Below are 17,379 nucleotides of genomic sequence, written 5' to 3' on the forward strand. Positions count from 1 at the left end.
AGGACCCCGGCGGCTCCGGGCGCGCGCAAAGGGAGGCCCGCCGATTCCGGTGCCCCCCGGCCCTCGGGGCGCAGCACCCACGGGGTCTGCGGCGGCGGGGGGGAGGGGGTGGCGCCCGGGCCGGCCATGAGCTCCCCGCCGCCAGCCCGCAAGGGCTTCTACCGCCAGGAGGTGACCAAGACGGCCTGGGAGGTGCGCGCCGTGTACCAGGACCTGCAGCCCGTGGGCTCCGGCGCGTACGGCGCCGTGTGGTGAGCGCAGGAGGGACGGGGCGGGCGGCGGGCGGCGGGGCGGCCGGCCTCCCCGCTCAGCTGTGCGTCCCGCAGCTCGGCCGTGGACAGCCGCACCGGCGCCAAGGTGGCCATCAAGAAACTGTACCGGCCTTTTCAGTCGGAGCTGTTCGCCAAGCGCGCCTACCGCGAGCTGCGCCTCCTCAAGCACATGCGTCACGAGAACGTGAGTCGCGCTGGTTCCCCGGCTCGGCTGGGCTCAGGCCGACCCCCACCCCCCGCCGCTCGGGAACCCCGACGGCTCAGGTTCCCGCCCCCCCTCCCCGCCGCTCGGGAACCCCGACTTAGCTGGGCTCAGGGACTCCGTGTCTGTGCGTGTCCTGCCCTGGGAGACCCAGGCCCTGGGCGGCCCGCCCGAGGCGGGGTGGACTGGACAGGCGGGGGATCAGGGCTTTGTCCACCATGATGCTGGTGGGGCTCCACGTGCTGAGGGCAGAGCCCACCCCCATCCCACCCCCTTTCTGAGAGAGACTGCTTCGCCAGGTTCCTGTCTTCCCTGCTAGGCCAGGCCCTGCCAAGGGCTTAGCTCCTTGGCTTCTTGCTGGGGCCACATCTGGCCCCTCAACCCAGATCCTAGTCAGGGGATGGTCACTTGCCCAGGCCAAGGGCATCCTCCTAGCCTCTCCCCAACCCTGCCCCCAGCCGGGAGCCCGGAGGTGAGGACATAGTCATCCTGAAGGCACCAGCCTCTTCCCTCTCCCCGGTCATCTGTGCCCCAGGCCCCCGTTCTGCACCCCCTTGGGCTCCTGTACTGAGCCAGTGCACCGCCTGAGCCTCAGTTCAGGGGTGCAGAGCCAGGCTCCCAGCAGGAGGTGGCGTTGTCACCTCAGAGCCTTGGGGTGACCGGTGGTGATGTCATTTAGGGAGCTGGGGTGTGGGGGGCACTAGGCAGTAGGCAGCACAGAGACACCTCCTTCTGTGCTGGGGGATGGCAGGTCTGGGTCCCTTTTCTCTCCTAGGGGGGCTCCTGTTGCTTCTTGTGTTCTTCCTGTGGGCCCGGAACTCTGTCTCTCCCACACCAGCCATCCCTGCCTCATCCCTAGTTTGGGTCGCTGGTCTAGGTGCTCAGACCCTGGGCTAATCATGCTCCTGACAGATGGTCTGGCCCCTCCTGGATCATCAGCGCCACAAGCCTCCTTTGGGAAAAATGAGACCCATGTCCACCAGGAAATTTGTCCCCTTGACTGGGTCCTTCATTCACTCTGACTTTCCATCTCTGCTCTTGGCCCTTCCCGGGGTGGGGGAGATCCATCCGTGACGGACACCAGCCCAGTGCCGCCCTCAGTACCTTCTGGCTACACCCAGTCATGCCCAGGTGTGGTTCCCATGAAGGCAGACCCATCTCCTCAAGGCTGCAGACTCCTCCCCAGCTGCCCCTACTCCCACCTGCCCTACCCAGCCCCCAAGGCTTCAAGGCTTTTCTTCAGTTGCTCGGCCCCCTGGCCCAGTCCCCTCCTCCGTGCCAGCCCAGCGGAGCTCCTGACCCACAAGCAGCCGGCCGCCACTGCCTGCATGGTGCCCTGCGCGCAGCTGGGAGGCTCGGCCCCTCATAAACCCATTTTCCTAGGAGAACACCGAGGCTGTGAGGGGCGGAGTGCCATGGCGGGTGCTGCCCTTCCACCCACACGCCGGGCCTTCTCCCCGCTCCTTCCCTGTACTTTAGGCCAGAAACCACACGTGGAGGTACAGGGGTCTCCATCAGCCTGTCCAACCCTCCTCACACTTGGAAGTCTTGTCTCTGTTCTCTTCTCGCCAAGACAGTGTCCTCGGCCCCTAGGCCTTGCCTGCCTCCAGGCCCCCCCTGGACTTCCCTCCCTGTTCTCTCCTTCCCTGTGCCTGTGACCCTGGCTGGTGGCTGCACAGGCCACCTGGCTGTCCCTCCACCGCGTGTCCGCTCTTGCTGCATTCCTGTCTGTGCCCATACAGCACGCGGGGGGGTGCACTCAGCATCACACCTATTTAAACCCTTTCTCGGCAGCTCTTAGTAAGGATTGCAGCCAAACCTTCACCTGGCATGCATGGGCCTGCTCGGGCTCCCTCTGGCCTCTCCTTGGCTTCTCCCTGGCCTGGGCCTCGGCCAACCTGGCCTTTCTCCCCGTGTTCCTCAAACGCTTGAGGTGTTCTCCCTTCGGCCTCGGCCACCATTCGCATGGCCTCTGCCAGGGGTCCTCCCCGCTGGCGCATCCAGCTGCCCCTCGGGCCACTTGGATGTACTAGCCAGGCAGGGACCTGCGGGGCCAGGTCTAGCTGTTGGTTTGGTCATGGTGCTGCCAGCCTGGGCCTCTCCAGCGGAAACAAGGCTCCCTGGTGGACCTGCTGGGTGCTGGCGCTCCCCTGGGAGGCTGTCCCACCCTGGTCTCGGGTCTTTGGTGGGGACAGGAAGAGGGGGAGGAAGGGCCAAGGGGCTGGAGCTCCTTGGGTGTCTGGGAGCTGACCCAGACTTGGGGCTGCCCCTCCCCCAGAGGATCCCTGTGGTCACCATTCAAAAATAGCCTGTGTCTATGGGCATGTATGCCAGCGCTGGGTTGTGTGGCCAGCAGACAGCCAGGCCCTGTGGATGGTGGGAAGAGATGGATATCCGTAGGGGGCTTTCCTGCTTGGAGCACACTGCCAGCCAGACCCCCATGGCCTTCACTGTGTCCCCATCCCACCTGGTACTCCGGCCTCCTCCCCAGGTCATCGGGCTGCTGGACGTGTTCACTCCTGATGAAACCCTGGATGATTTCACAGACTTGTGAGTGCCATCCTGGGGGGGCTGGGCAGGGCAAAGTGGTGTTGAGTTGCTTTTGGGTGCTGACTCGGGTTCTGTGTTGGCACGTGGGCCTGTCCTTGCAGCCCAGTGGGGTCGGATGCACACTGCCTACCCCTTCCTCACACCACAGTGTGGCTCCACCCCCTGCCACGCGCCCCTGGGACCCACAGCACAGGTGCAGCTGGGTGGAGCCCGGGCCTCCTTGGACCACGTTTGGCACTGGGCTCTCCAGTGCTGGAGGTGCGAGCGTTGGACCTGCATCTGTTAGTCGGCAGGTCCCGTGCTCTGGGACCCTGGCATCAAGTATGTGGCTTGTAACTGGAGCTGCTGACCTTTGCTGGCAGGCAGGGGAGGGGTGGCAGGGGGCCTGCCTGTGGCTGCCATCCCTGGATTCATAGTGCTATTGGCCAAGAGCCAGGGGCTGAGCCTGGGAAGGGCTGAGGACAGGCTCCTCACCGGCTGACCTTGCAGAGGTCAAGGACACGCACAGGCCTTAGTGTCCTGGCAAGGTGCTAAATGGCTCTGCTGTGTCTCTCTCCCTCCACCCTCTGACCCACGCACGTGTCCTGTGTCCCCACTCCTGCCCACAGGGACCTCCCTCCTTCCTCTTGGACCTTCTTCTGTCTGTGGTCCCTGGTGCGCCCTAGACCCTAGCCTTCATGTGGCCCTGCAGGACCCCCCAGATTGCGGTCCTGACCCACCTGACATTCTGGGGAGGTGTGCGTCGGGGAGGCGGGTGGAGCCTGGTGCTGCACTGTGGACAGTGAAAGGTGCTGCTAGGCGGTCTCCAGGGTCTCCGTGGTCTGAGCCTAGGCCCAGTGGATGTGACACCCCCTGTCTGCACCCACCCTGATCCCTGCAGTTACCTGGTGATGCCATTCATGGGCACTGACCTGGGCAAGCTCATGAAGCACGAGAAGCTGAGTGAGGACCGAATCCAGTTCCTTGTCTACCAGATGCTGAAGGGGCTAAAGGTGGGGGCACACCGGAGGTGCTGCAGGAGGGGCAGAACCCCCCAGGCCAGGCTGGGACTGGGGTAGGATTGCTGGTCTGTGGTTCTGAGGGCCCAGAGCTGACTGCCACTGATCCTGTGTCTGTCCCCACAGTACATCCATGCTGCTGGCGTCATCCACAGGGTGAGTCCTGGTGCTGGGTGGGGGCTTCCTCTGGCCTATGGGTGTGGAAGGTGTCAGACTGCCAGGAGCCTCCACTGCTGGTCTGCGAGGGGACAAGATGGGACCAGTGAAGAATGTGCACGAAGGTCTCACACAATTCTGGGGGTCCGGGTACCTCTATCCTTCCTGAAGGGTGTACGGGTGGGGATGGCCGAGTCTGGCTACACCACATTCAGGTGTCTAGGCTCTGGCCCTTGTGCAACCCGGTGGGAGGGGCTGCTTGCCCACCTTTCTTGTGCCCCCAGGATCTGAAGCCTGGCAACCTGGCAGTGAATGAGGACTGTGAGCTGAAGGTGTGTGTTGGTTGGGTTGGGTGGGGGGGCTCTCCCCACCTGTCCATCTGTCTGTAGCCCTTGGCCCTCAGGCCCGGGGGAGTGCTGGCCTGGGGCCAAGGCAGAGGGACCAGACCCCAGCCATCCAGGCTATGACTGCCCGGCTGATGGGCAGATGGGCCCTGGGGACCCTGGGGAGGCTCTTGATGCGTGGGGGAGGGGAGCATTGGGCATACTCCCACACCTGAGTAAGGTGAAGGGTGGGAGATGTCCCCGGCTCCCCATGCCTGAGCCAGCATAGGAACGAGGGCACCTCTGCAAAGGCGCTGGCCAGGTTCTAGGGTCTCTGAGGGTGGGAGAAGGCAAGGTCACTGGGGCTATGGGCACTGGCCGTGGGGAAGAACTCATGGAGAGGCCATGACCTCAGGCCCTGGAGAGTTGGCAGGAGGCCCCGGTGTGCCCGGTTCTCCTGGGTCACAGGCTGGCCCATCTACTTCCTGGGGGCCGCCTTCCCCACCTTCCTGATTCTGACTATAGATCCTGGACTTCGGCTTGGCCAGGCAGGCCGACAGCGAGATGACTGGGTACGTGGTGACCCGGTGGTACCGCGCGCCTGAGGTCATCTTGAACTGGATGCGCTATACACAGACAGGTAAGAATATCCAGAGGCTCAGCCACCTGGCACCAGTCTCCCAGGCCTTGCCCACCCTCTTCCCTTTCTTCATGAGAAGTCCAGGGTGGCTGCTCCATGGGGAGGCCGCTGAGCTGGGATGGGATCAGGGCAAGGGTGTGGCAGCCTGGATGGCCCCTATGTCCATGTCCCCCTGCCGTGTCTGTGTCCCCCACCCCCACCTTCCCTGGCCCACAGAGCCCTGATGCAGGGGCTTCTGTCTCAGTGGATATCTGGTCAGCCGGCTGCATCATGGCAGAGATGATCACAGGGAAGACGCTGTTCAAGGGCAGTGACCGTATCCTCCGCTTTTGGGGGGTGGGCTGGGGCTGGGTGGGGGCTGGGCACGCTGCCCCAGCCAGGTGGGGGGTGCACCCTGCTCTCTGGCCCCGGGCTGTGCTCCTCACCTCAGCACAGACCTGGACCAGCTGAAGGAGATCATGAAGGTGACCGGGACGCCTCCTGATGAATTTGTGCAGAGACTGCAGAGCGCCGAGGTCAGTGGAGGGCTGGGCGGGGGCTGGAGGGCTGGGCGGGGGCTGTGGGCCGGCCCCTTACCCTTTCTTCCTGAAAAGGCGAAGAACTACATGAAAGGCCTCCCTGAGTTGGAGAAGAAAGATTTTGCCTCCATCCTGACGAATGCAAGCCCTCTGGGTAGGGCTGGACCGGGGGTGGGGGGGTGGGGTCAGTGACCAGGACACCGGGGCCTGACCATTCCTATTCGCAGCCGTGAACCTCCTGGAGAAAATGCTGGTGCTGGATGCAGAGCAGCGGGTAACTGCAGCCGAGGCGCTGACACACCCCTACTTCGAGTCACTGCAGGACACAGAGGACGAGCCCAAGGCCCAGAAGTATGACGAGTCCTTCGACGACGTGGATCGAACGCTGGATGAGTGGAAGCGTGAGTGGGGCGCTCTGGGGCGGGGCCCGTGCGCAGGCTCAGAGTCCTGGGATGCAGGTCAGCTGAGGAGCACAGCAGTCAGTCAGAGGGCGGGGAGGCTTGTAGGTCAAGGTGACCTCTGGCTGGAGCTGAGGAATGAAAGAATGTTCCTGGCACGGGGTCGGGCACAAACAAGAGCAGGAGGGGGGTTCTGGAAGTTGTGGGAGGCAGCTCCCAGCTCAGGGGCATTGCGAGCACTTGTCAGCCCTGTCCCACTGCTGTGCATCCTCCCCAGGTCCTGGCAGAGCCCTGGGCCATTCCGGAGCCCCTCCGCTCCCACTCGTCCCCCAGGCCTCCACTCTTACCTCTTGAACTCGTCCTGGCCGCTCTTTGCCTCTTTTAGGAGCCCCCCCACCTGCACGCCCCTCATGTCCTGCCAGCAGCAGAAGGCGCACCCCCCCAGAGAGCCCTCTCACCACCCCCTGACCGTTCCTCCAGTCCCACTGAGCAGTTCACCCGCGCCTGTAACTGCTCCACACTGCCAGGCTGGCTGTCGCCTTACACCAGGGGCCCTTCCCTTCATCCTGGAGGGCCAGCCAGCACATACTAAGCCTCAGGCTGGGCTCAGAGACACCTGCCAGGTCCCCAGGCCTCCCACTGCTGTGGTCCCAAAGCCCCGTGCTGGAAGTAGCTTTGCAGAATGGCAGGCGACAAAGGCCTGGGCTTGGTGTCCTCCTCTTGGTGGCTGCAGGACCAGCCTGGAGGGTGCTGGGATGTCCAAGGGCAGCAGTCAGCACTGTTGGGGCATGGCATGTGGTGGCCACTGTGTCCTAGGCCCCAGCTTGGCTCTGCCTCAGACATAGGGTGGTGATCTTGCACATGGGGGTTGGGGTGGCACTGGACCGGTGGTTCTTAAATCATATTCTTTGAGCCACAGGGTGCTTGGTGATTCCCAACTGGGCTCCACCCTTAGTTGCGCTGTTTTGTGCTTTTAAGTTTCATTTGGTTTGAGGAAAGTTTGCTGATGCTAAAAAAGATAACATGAAAACCACGGGCCACAGAATCCTCTCTGTGGTTCCCACCCACACCGACTGTGGTAAGAGATTTTGCTTCTACTCCAGACCGTGGGGAACACGTGACCTGTTTGTGGCTGAGCCCCTGGTCAGGAGTGCAAACTCACATCGCCTTGTCTCCCTGGGGACAGCCAGCTTCACACAGACCTCCGCTGTGAGGGTTGGCCCTGTGTTAGGATCAGATGAAGGGCCTAGGAGGCGCCACAAGGGGCGAAATGCTTCCGTGCCTCAGCCAGGGCACAGCACAGATCGCCTGAACGGGGCTCTGCAGTGCCAGTGTGCCCCAGGCAGGTGTCCCACTGGCCAGCTGGGCGTGGGGACGCTGAGGCAGGCGGAGCAGAACCTGTCCCATTGCAGTCAGAGGGGAAGCAAGTCAGGCTTTCTCCCTTCCTTTGGGATGGCTCGCTCTGGGCGCACATTTCAGGGAACAGGACCGCCAGGCAAGGAAGGTAGATGCTGTGTGTGGGTGCTGGGAGTTCCTCTCATTTAAGTTTTTGTGAATATTCTTGATCCAGAAACTGAGGTGTGTCCGCTGTGTGGACACGCTAGTTTACATTTGCAGGACAGCCTCTGCCCCCTGCAGCAGACTCTGGGGCCAGGGCCTACCTGGCCCCTCCAGGGGCAGTGCGTTTGGGTAGTTCCTGTCGACGGACGTGGTGGTATGAGATTGGCCGTAGCCTGGGACGAAGTGGCATTTTTGGTGCTTGCCCTCTAGCAGTGAACTCGGATGTTCTCGGGGACCAGCCGGGCCCTTAGGTCAACGGCTAACAGCCTGTGTTCTGGGCCTGGGAGCTGTCCCCACCCCCACCCTGCGATGCCCCTCACAGGACACAGTGCTGGTCAGGGCAGGTACCCAGGAGCTGGGCACTGGGTTCTTCCTGGGTGACTGGCTTCTGCCCTTGGTGTGAATTGTAGGAGCAGATTCTGAAGGGTGATGGGGCCCCTTCTCCCATGATGATCTGTCTCCCTCACTCCACCCCCAGGTGACACATATAAGGAAGTGCTCAGCTTCAAGCCTCCCCGGCAGCTGGGGACCAAGGTGTCCAAGGAGACAGCGCTGTGAAGACCTCTGGGCCCCAAGAGCAGTGGAGAGGAGGCCTTGAGGACCCTGGCGTGGGCTTCCACCTGGAAGGGGATCCTGAGTATCACTGTGACTTTGGCTGGGGTTTGCATCCCAGGAGACCCCTCGTTCCATGGCCCCCCTCCCCCAAGCCTCTTGTTACCCTGCTCTCAAGACTCCCACCTCAGCCTAACCTTGCGGGGGGGGGGGGGGTTGTGGGCATCTGGACCTTCCGGACAGGATGTCTACCTGACCTGGGACTGGCCTCTGACTCCCTGAGCAGTGGCCCCCTCCCCCAGGTGCAACAAGAAGCCTCAGAGCCTGTGGGGGGTGGGGGTGGTGAGGCTTGGGTCAGCGCCTGGCCTGACCCTGCCCGCCCCAGCCCCTGCTGAAGCCCAGTTCATAGAGCTGAGAGAGACGCACAGGGAGGGCACTGAGTGCCTACTCAGGGATGTCTCTCCTGGGGGGCATTTGTGTGGGCTCTCCTGAACCCCCAGCCTGGAATGTAAATTGGCTCTGTGCTATGGCCCCATGGCGGGAAGAAAATAAACCGTTTTGTAGAGATCCCACTCTGGGTTTCCTTCCTAATTCTTGGGCTGGATCTCCACTTTTAGGCTTCTGAGCTGCAGCCAGGCAAAGAGAATCGAAGCTGGCCCTGCAGCCTCAGCCTCTGCTCAGTAACTGTGCCCGCGCACCCGCTTCCTCCCGGGTCCACAGTGAGCCCAGAGCCTGAAGCCCCTGCATTAGGGCTTGGTCCCCGCCCCTCCTGAGGACTTCCTCTGAAGGGTTAGACTCTGGAGGCAGACCCCGCTCTGGCCGGGACGGTTAGGGTCCAACCTGGAGGTCAGTTCCAGCTATCTGAGGTGCCTGCACTCTCCAGGGCCAAGTTCCTGGAGAGGAAGGGCCACTCTAGACGCTTTGAGGCACCTCTGGCACAGAAAGTGAGTGGGTTCTGTTGTCTTTTGAAACCTTCTGCCCCCCACCCCCCGCCCCGTCCCCGGTGTCCACACCCCAGTGCCGTCGGCGAGCGCGCGCAGCCCTCTGCCAGCCAGTGGACGTCTCGGGGAGCCGACCGCTGCGTCAGGGGCCACTCTAGGGCTCCTGCGTCCGCCCTGGCTCTTCCCACCTGTCCCCAGAGCAGGTGCTCCCAAAGCAGAGCCAGGCCGTCCTCCTTCTGGCCTGGAATTCGGCTGAACACGCGAACAGTTGGCCCAACCGAGTTGCCACCGGGGACACAGGCCTTCTCTGCTCAAGGGCTCTCCAGTGCCCCTGGGACCGACCCTAGTCTGGTCTCCCAGCTCCGAGCGATCCGGGAGGGGCAGTGCGCCACAGGCCCCGCCTCGGGGACCACGTGGACCAGGGTGACCAATCAGAGTGCGCCAGTCCACAGTCCCCGTGATAGGCTGAGGGGCGGGCACCTGATCCCAAACGACCCAATCGGAGTCTTCCAGGTTCTGGGAGCTTGTCCGCGGCCGACTCGGGCAGGTGCCTTGCCCCGGATGGTGGGGACTCCATGAGGTCGCGGGCCGCAACCTTCCCGCCGTAGGGTCCATTCCTGCACTTCCGGGGCACCCGCGAACGGGATTGGCTGCATTCCCGCCCAGGGCCCCGCCTCCTACGTTCCCCAGGGCCCGTCCCCTTCAGAACGCCGCCTCGGTGAAGCCAGCCGACTCAGGACTGGAGCTCTGTTGCCAGGACCCCTCTGTTTCTGGCCCCTGGCTCCCACTTTCCTCTCTGACCGTCTGGCTCGGTTGCTGGCCTCATTCATGCGTGCATGCCTGCATCCATTCATTCCTCGCCCAGACTCTCTGTTCACCTTTCCCTCCAGACTGCCACCTGCCCTGCCTCGCCCCACGCTTCCGCAGCTCCCGTCCAGTTGCTCTGCCGCCCGTTGACCGACCCTCCGACTGGTCCGCTCTTCGGCTAGGGTCTTTCTGAAGCTTAAATCGGACCCCGCCACTCCTTTTTTACACCTCGACGCCGCCCAGGCCCGGGCGCCACTTGCCCCTGCGGTCCCTCGGATGTGCCCCAGGGCAGCGCAGCACGTGATGGGCCGAGGACGCGTTTGACACCTTGGCCTGGGCGATCAGGCTGGGTCGGGGGAGATTTGGGGCTATCCGCGGGGTCCTGGGCACCCTGGACCTCACCCGCCCCCTCCATCTCTAGAGGGAGAGCGAGGCCCGCGACCCGGCTCCGGCTCCGGCTCCGGCTCCGGCTCCGGGCTGGAGGTGGGGGGGTGGGGCCGCAGCCGGAGCGCGGAGGAGGAGGGGCCCGGCAGCGCGACTTGGGGCCCCTAGCGGCCTGCCAGCCCAGCTCCCGACAGGCCGCGCGTCGGGGCGGGGTTTTGGGCGCTGGGTCGGAGTCTGAGGAAGCGAGAAATCTGGCCCTGGGAGCCAACCTGTCGGCCTATTCCGTGCCTGCATTCTGCGTGTTCCTGCCCAGGCTCGGTGCCCACCGGCCCAGCTTCCCGGGGCTGCAAGGAGGGGACAGGCGTGCACTCACCTGCCCAGCCAGGGGTGGCCATGAGGACTGCACTAGTGTACCACGAGGACATGACAGTGGCTCGGCTGCTCTGGGAAGAGTAAGTGTGAGCTGGCAGAGGTGGGAGGATGGGGAGGAGGCTCTGGGCTCTGAGTTCTGTGTTCGCTCAGCCCTGAGTGTGAGATCGAGCGTCCGGAGCGCCTGACCACAGCCCTGGAGCGCCTGCAGCAGGAGGGCCTGGAGCAGAGGTGTCTACGGTTGGCAGCCCGGGAGGCCTCCGAGGCAGAGCTGGGCCTGGTGCACAGGTCAGACCCTGGGGAGCCACATGCTGCGGAGGAGGCCAGCGAGGCCCTGAGGCCACCTGGCCTGCCAGGATCGTGAAAACAGAGCGTCTCCCCCGACGTGCCTCAGTTCCATCATTGGGTGGGGGAGGTGACAGAACAGTGAGGTGGGCAGTGCCCCCAGGGGTCCAGCCCCTCTCTCTTTCTCTTCCTGCTGGTGACCCTGCCTTGCCTGCCTGTCCCCCTGCAGCCCAGAGTATGTGTCCCTGTTGCGAGGAACCCAGACCTTGGACACCAGGGAACTACAGGCACTGTCTGGACAATATGATGCTGTCTACTTCCATCCGGTGCGCCCTGGGGACATGCCACCTCCCCAAATGCACGTTCATATGCCTGTGCTTGCTTTCCCTGGCCAACATCCCCACGTTCACGAATATGCAGTTGGCCGGCAGGTCTTGCTGGCTGCTGCTGCTGGCACCTGGTAGGGGCCTGGGCAGAGCCTGTGAGGTGCGGTGGGCGGGGGCTCACTTGCACCCCTGCCCCCACAGAGCACCTTCCACTGTGCCCGGCTGGCCGTGGGGGCTGCACTGCAGCTGGTGGACGCCGTGCTGACGGGGGCTGTGTGCAACGGACTGGCCCTGGTGAGGTGAGAGCTGACCCCTTCCTGGGTCACTCCCATCTGTGGGTGGTCCTGTGAGGGCACAGGCCGACCCCGATATGTCCCACACCCAATTTTCACCTGCAGACCTCCTGGGCACCATAGCCAGAGAACCGCTGCCAATGGATTCTGTGTGTTCAACAATGTGGCCATAGCAGCACAGTATGCCAAGCAGAGACATGGGCTGCACAGGTGCGTACTGGGCTGGCTGCGGGGTGGGGGCCCAGGCCGGACAGGAGGGTGGTGGAGCGGGCTGCTGAGACACCACATCCAGCCCCTTGTCGTCCTGGGGCGGGCTCCTGGCCCCAAGGTCAGAGGCTCTGCCGCTCAGTGACCTCTGCACTCCCTGTCTCCAGGATCCTCATCGTTGACTGGGACATCCATCATGGTCAGGGCATCCAGTATATCTTTGAGGATGACCCCAGGTGAGCTGGGGATGTGACCCTTCCCTGAGACGCCTTGCTGGGAGCCATGGGGCCAAGATCTTGACCCCTGGTCTTGGCTGGTTGTCCACAGCGTCCTTTACTTTTCCTGGCACCGCTATGAGCATGGGCGCTTTTGGCCCTACCTTCGAGAATCAGATGCAGATGCTGTTGGGCAGGGGCAGGGCCGTGGCTTCACTGTCAATCTGCCCTGGAACCAGGTGCCTGCCCCTCACGCCAGCCACCTACCTAGAGCCCCTCACCCAGGCCTCATCCCTTGCCCCACAGCCCCGGGCCTCCTGAACGGAGTCCAGGGCATCCTTCCAGGGTCACCCCCAGAGTCTGGGCCCCAGGGATGAAGACCCCATAGCCCTCTGCCACAGGGCCCAGCACTGATGCCCCATGGCGACAGGTTGGGATGGGAAATGCTGACTACGTGGCCGCCTTCCTGCATGTGCTGCTCCCCGTGGCCTTCGAGGTAACTGCATGGGGGGCAGGCGTGGTCTTGATGGCAGGAGCAGGGGAAGGCAGTTCTGTGTCCAGAGTACCGCCACTCCCCACCATAGCAGGAGGGAACCCTCCGGATGGGGAGTGCTGTCTGGAGGGGCCTCCTTCACCCCTGCTCTGGTCTCTTTCCTGCCTGTCCACGCATGGCCCCACCCACAGTTTGACCCTGAGCTGGTGCTCATCTCAGCAGGATTTGACTCCGCGATTGGGGACCCCGAGGTGAGGGCCTGGCCTGGCTGGGGAGGGCTCCTGGGGTCCTGGGGCCAGGCCCCCACCATGCTCGGCTCTGGTCCCAGGGGCAGATGCGGGCCACACCGGAGTGCTTCGCCCACCTCACGCAGCTGCTGCAGGTGCTCGCTGGTGGCAGAGTCTGTGCTGTGCTGGAGGTGACCGTGACGGCCGGGAGGGCTGACCGGTCAGATGCGGGGGTGCCGTCAGGCGGCCTGCTGTACAGGACGGGGTGTCCTGCCTGGGATGGTGACGCCCCACCCCAGTGACACCCTGGCCCCGTCACATCTCTGCCCTTCTCCCTTCTCCCAGGGTGGCTACCACCTGGAGTCGCTGTCCCAGTCCGTGTGCATGGTGGTGAAGGCGCTGTTGGGTGACCCTGCCCTGCCCCTGTCGGGGCCCATGGAGCCTCATCGCAGGTTCGGAGCCACAAGGGTGGGAAGGGCTGGGGTGCGAGGCCAGGCCTCACTGCTCCTGCTTCTCCCCACAGTGCCCTGGAGTCCATCCAGAGGGTCCGGGCTGCCCAGGCCCCTCACTGGAAGAGCCTCCAGCAGCAAGGTCAGGGTGGCCCAAGCTGGGATGTAGGGTTGCATCCTGGGCTCCCACACAGTGGCCTTGACCCTCAACTACCCCCTAGGGTCGGCCCCCATGAGTCCCAGCGCCTGCTCCCCAGGGGGAAGAGCCTCACCCGAATTGCCTGGGGGACCCAAATCCAAGGTAGCAGAGGCCCAGGCCTCAGCCGCACTGAGTTCCCTCCTGGACCAGCTGCACCTCCACCCCACACCGCCCGTCCGCACGGCTGTCGCCCTGACTGCGCCGGACGCCTTCCTGGTCCTACCCCCTGAAGTCCTCCGTCAGGAGGGGTCAGCCCCATGGGAGGAGATACAGGCCTGGGCCAGGTGGGCAGAGTGGGGCTGGGGAGAGGGATGGGGCTGTGTGTGCACACGTGCCTCGGTCTGTCACTCCTCATCCATGGGTCCCTCTGGCTCTCCACCACAGGGCACACAAGGCCCTGGTCCAGGATGAGGCTCTCACTGCACTTGGGAAGGTCCTGCACCTCTTGAGTGGGATCTTGGATGGGCAGGTGGGTGCAGGTGGGATGGGCCGAGGGTGGCCATGGAGCTGGGGGCAGGGCCCAGGGCCCAGGACTTGCCTGTAATAGATGGCTCATCCAGGGGAATGCTGGGTGGTGCAGAACCGCATGCATAGGAGTTACCTTGTGCCTGGACCCTTTCCAGAATAGTCCTTAGGGACAGGGTCATGAGTTCAGGCTCACTCAGTCTTCCCAACTAAATACTCTTTGACAGAGAGGTGAAGGGGATGTCATACGTTCGTTTTAAGCATCTCACAGGTGGCAGCTACATAGACGGGGCCCCGGACAAGGGATGGATGTGTTTACTTGGTTGGGAGTTGCCCTGCGTGTCCATCGTTGCCCCCACAGGTGAGCGGTGGCATTGCAGCAACCCCAGCGCCCGCTGCCACCCTGGATGTGGCCATTCGGGAAGGCTTGTCCCATGGAGCTCGGAGGTGAGCCTCCCCTGGACAGCCTGAGCCTTCAGGGCGTGGCCTGTGGGCACCCCTGCCCTGCCCAACCTCTGCGTGGGAAGGGCTCTGGGACTGGACTGTAGACTGGGTGAATGTGATCTGTCCCGGGGCCAACTTTTCCTCCAGGCTGCTCTGTGTGGCTGTGGGACAGCTGGATCGACCCGCAGACCTTGCCCATGACGGGTATGACTCTTGGGTCGTGTGTACAACCAGGCCTGTGTGGGTGGTCACTCAGTCCTGGGTTCCCATGGGGGACAGCTGGGGTTTGGCAGAGGAGTCCCTGGGAGGGTCTCCCTGGGAGAGCCCCCAAGCTCTCCTCCACCTCCCCTTCTGCGTTCCGGGCTCTGGAGGGCGAGCAGCAGCTCACACCCACGCACACGTGCGTACTCTTCCCTGGAAGGAGGAATCTGTGGCTGAACGTCGGAGGCAAGGAGGCGTCTGCCCTGTCCACGTTAGAGGTCTCCGTGCCGCTGCCAGGGGTGAGCGGTGGTGTCACAGGGCAGGGCATCCTCGCGCGGGCCGGCCCCTCGCCTTCACCTGCCCTTCCTGGGGGGATGGTTGGTGTGGCTGCGCCCCTGAGACTGGGAGGCGGGCTGACCCTGGCTGCTGTCCTTCACGCAGACAACGGGTGGGTTCGTGACCTGCCTCCTGGCCCTCGTGCTGCCCCTGGCCTATGGCTTCCAGCCTGACCTGGTGCTGGTGGCACTGGGGCCAGGCCACGGCCTCCAGGCCCCCCAAGCCACACTCCTGACTGCTCTGCTACGGGGGCCAGTGGGGGGCCGTGTCTTGGTCCTGGTGGAGCAGGTGAGTGGGACAGTGGGTGGACGTGCTGTGGGGGGAGGCGGGGAGAGACCAGCAACTTGATGCTTCACCTCTGCTCCTGGCCCAGGAATCCACATCCCAGCTTGCAGGGGTCCTGGCCCAGGTGTTGCAGGGAGAGGCGCCCCCCAGCCTGGGTCCCTTCTCCATGGCCTCCCCAGAGGACGTGCAGGCCCTGATCTACTTGAGGGGACAGCTGGAAGTGGAGTGGAAGATGCTGCAGGTGGCCGGTGAGGCTGGGGGCGTGGCCTAGGCTGAATGCTGGGTCCAGGGGGACTCCTGTCTTAGTGGGGAGAGGGACTCCTGTCCCGGGGGAGTGAGGCGCTGCCCTGAGCCAGCTCACTGCAGTGACAAGCTGACCATACACCTTTTCCTAGCTCCTCGAGTGCTGTGACCTGGTGGCCTGAAACCTGCCAGGGTGGGAGCGTTTGTACTCCAGAGGTGACTCCGCAGACTAGTCCCCCCAGGAGCCAGCTCTGAACGTTCACATGTGCACCACTGCTGGAGGCCTCTGTCCAGACGGCCAGGCTACAGAGCTGTCCAGGGCACTGGCTCAGGGCATGATGTCCGTGGCAGTGACCCGGAGCCCCCCTCCAGCAGTCCGCCTCTGCACAGACGGCTCCGTTTGTACTTCCTGCGTGCCGGTTAACCTTAACAAATAAAAGTTATTTTGCCAGCAATAATGGGTTTAATTAGGAATAGCACAGAATTGCAATTCAGGACGTGTAGACTATGGCAAAGCCACAGGCAGGTGTAACTAAGGAAGAACGTTATTTTATCGAAAAGGAGGAGGGAAGGGGAGGGGTTGTTTTGAATGAGTATCCATTGGAGAGGGAGGATGAGGATTTTGAGGATTCTTTCCTGCTGGTGCTTCTGCTGGGTCTGGAATTGACATCCCTCCTGCGATCGCCGGTGTGGTGCAACTTCCGTCCTGGCGTCCCAAGCCCACACCAGTGAGTTTTTCTTTATTCATTTTCACACTTCCCCTGCTTTTGCTCAAGATCTTTCTTTGAAAGCATCACTGATCAAGAGTCTGGTTTTCCACACATCGGGGTTTTGTCTGTTGGTGGTAGGAAGGACCTTTCCTATTGCCACATTCCACTTTGGAGGGAAGTGTGTCCCAGATGGAAACCACTTAAGGCCACATTTCAGTAAGAGGAAGGTCAGGAAGGCCAGGTACTTCCTATCTAAAGTCTCTCTCTTCTCAAGGTTATAAATATTGGAGATCATTTCCTCCACATCATTTTTACAAAAGTTTGATGGGCAACAACATACAGAACCGAAAATAACTGTACAACACAGAAGTGACATTAACAACCCCAAACTGAAGGATGGTTCTAAACCAGGACCCTTGCGTCTACAAAGTAGCCAGCTGGAGGGATTTCTCTGCACGTATGCTGATCTAGGGGAGAAGAATTCTCCCTGTGGAGGCAAGCCCAGCATCCCGGACGCTGTCTGCTCTCGTGGCCCTCTCCCACAGCCCCTCCAGCAGCCCTCTGTTTGTTCTCTGTATTTAGAAACCTCTTATGCTTTGTTCCCTCCCTGTTTTTGTATTATTTTTGCTTCCCTTCCCTTCTTTTCATCTGTTTTGAATCTTAAACTCCTCATATGAGTGAAGTCATGTGACATTTGTTTTCCTCTAATATTGCTTAGCAGGATACCCTCTACTCCCATCCACGTAGTTGCAAATGGTAAGATTTCATTTTTTTGATTGCCAAGTAATATTCCATTGTGTGTTATGTACACCACATCTTCTTTATCCATTCATCCTTCGACGGACATTTGCGCTCTCTCCATACTGTGGCTACAGTCGATAGCGCTGCTATGAATACTGGGGTGCACGTGTCCCTTTGAAACAGCACACCTGTTTCGTTGGGATAAATACCTAGTAGTGCAACTGCTGGGTCGTAGGGTAGTTCTGTTTTTAATTTTTGAGGAACCTCCACACTGTTTTCCAGAGCGGCTGCGCCAGTCTGCATTCCCAGCAGCAGTGCGACAGAGGTCCTCTCTCCGCATCCTCGCCGACCTCTGCTCTTGCCCGGGTTGTTGATGTCAGCCGTTCTGACGGGCGCGAGGTGGTGACTCACTGTGGTTTTGATCTGTATTTCCCTGATGATGAGTGATGGTGAGCATCTTTTCGTGTGTCTGTTAGCCATCTGGATGTCTTTGGAAAAGTGTCTTTTGCCCATTTCTTCACTGGATTATTTGTTCTTTTGGGTGTTGGGTTTGATAAGTTCTTTATAGATTTTGGATACTGGCCCTTTAT

General features: G+C 62.2%; 2 protein-coding genes and 1 long non-coding RNA gene across 6 annotated transcripts; 2 read left to right on the plus strand and 1 right to left on the minus strand.

Annotated features, from left to right (window-relative positions):
* Positions 1 to 8: 8 nt before the first annotated feature.
* Positions 9 to 8,741, plus strand: MAPK12 (mitogen-activated protein kinase 12). Its single transcript, XM_029955315.1, has 12 exons — positions 9 to 251; positions 327 to 456; positions 2,966 to 3,024; positions 3,905 to 4,016; positions 4,149 to 4,178; positions 4,463 to 4,510; positions 5,027 to 5,141; positions 5,386 to 5,457; positions 5,577 to 5,656; positions 5,735 to 5,813; positions 5,887 to 6,060; positions 8,096 to 8,741. The coding sequence occupies exons 1-12, from the start codon at positions 127 to 129 to the stop codon at positions 8,173 to 8,175; spliced, it is 1,104 nt and encodes a 367-aa protein (XP_029811175.1). The 5' UTR covers positions 9 to 126; the 3' UTR covers positions 8,176 to 8,741.
* On the minus strand, positions 3,968 to 9,440 carry LOC115304970. Its single transcript, XR_003914693.1, has 3 exons — positions 9,299 to 9,440; positions 5,567 to 6,188; positions 3,968 to 4,260 (listed from the first exon to the last, which is right to left on the minus strand). It is a non-coding gene; the product is annotated as an uncharacterized LOC115304970 (long non-coding RNA).
* Positions 9,441 to 9,647: 207 nt separating this feature from the next.
* On the plus strand, positions 9,648 to 15,793 carry HDAC10 (histone deacetylase 10). 4 transcript variants are annotated; one of them, XM_029955125.1, is made up of 20 exons: positions 9,648 to 10,753; positions 10,824 to 10,958; positions 11,185 to 11,281; positions 11,483 to 11,580; positions 11,680 to 11,784; positions 11,949 to 12,017; positions 12,109 to 12,235; positions 12,427 to 12,492; positions 12,681 to 12,740; positions 12,818 to 12,907; positions 13,062 to 13,168; positions 13,240 to 13,307; positions 13,387 to 13,648; positions 13,749 to 13,833; positions 14,191 to 14,276; positions 14,421 to 14,477; positions 14,695 to 14,773; positions 14,916 to 15,098; positions 15,184 to 15,343; positions 15,491 to 15,793. In XM_029955125.1, exons 1-20 carry the CDS (start codon positions 10,695 to 10,697, stop codon positions 15,505 to 15,507), a joined length of 2,010 nt encoding a protein of 669 aa, XP_029810985.1. In that variant the 5' UTR covers positions 9,648 to 10,694; the 3' UTR covers positions 15,508 to 15,793. The 4 variants fall into 4 exon arrangements, with proteins under 4 accessions (XP_029810985.1, XP_029810987.1, XP_029810986.1 ...); XM_029955127.1 differs by lacking the exon at positions 12,818 to 12,907 and having other exon boundaries at positions 9,649 to 10,753; XM_029955126.1 differs by lacking the exon at positions 12,427 to 12,492 and having other exon boundaries at positions 9,649 to 10,753.
* Positions 15,794 to 17,379: the final 1,586 nt, after the last annotated feature.

The sequence above is a fragment of the Suricata suricatta genome, chromosome 10 (assembly GCF_006229205.1).
Source record: "Suricata suricatta isolate VVHF042 chromosome 10, meerkat_22Aug2017_6uvM2_HiC, whole genome shotgun sequence".
NCBI classification, from domain to species: domain Eukaryota; kingdom Metazoa; phylum Chordata; class Mammalia; order Carnivora; family Herpestidae; genus Suricata; species Suricata suricatta.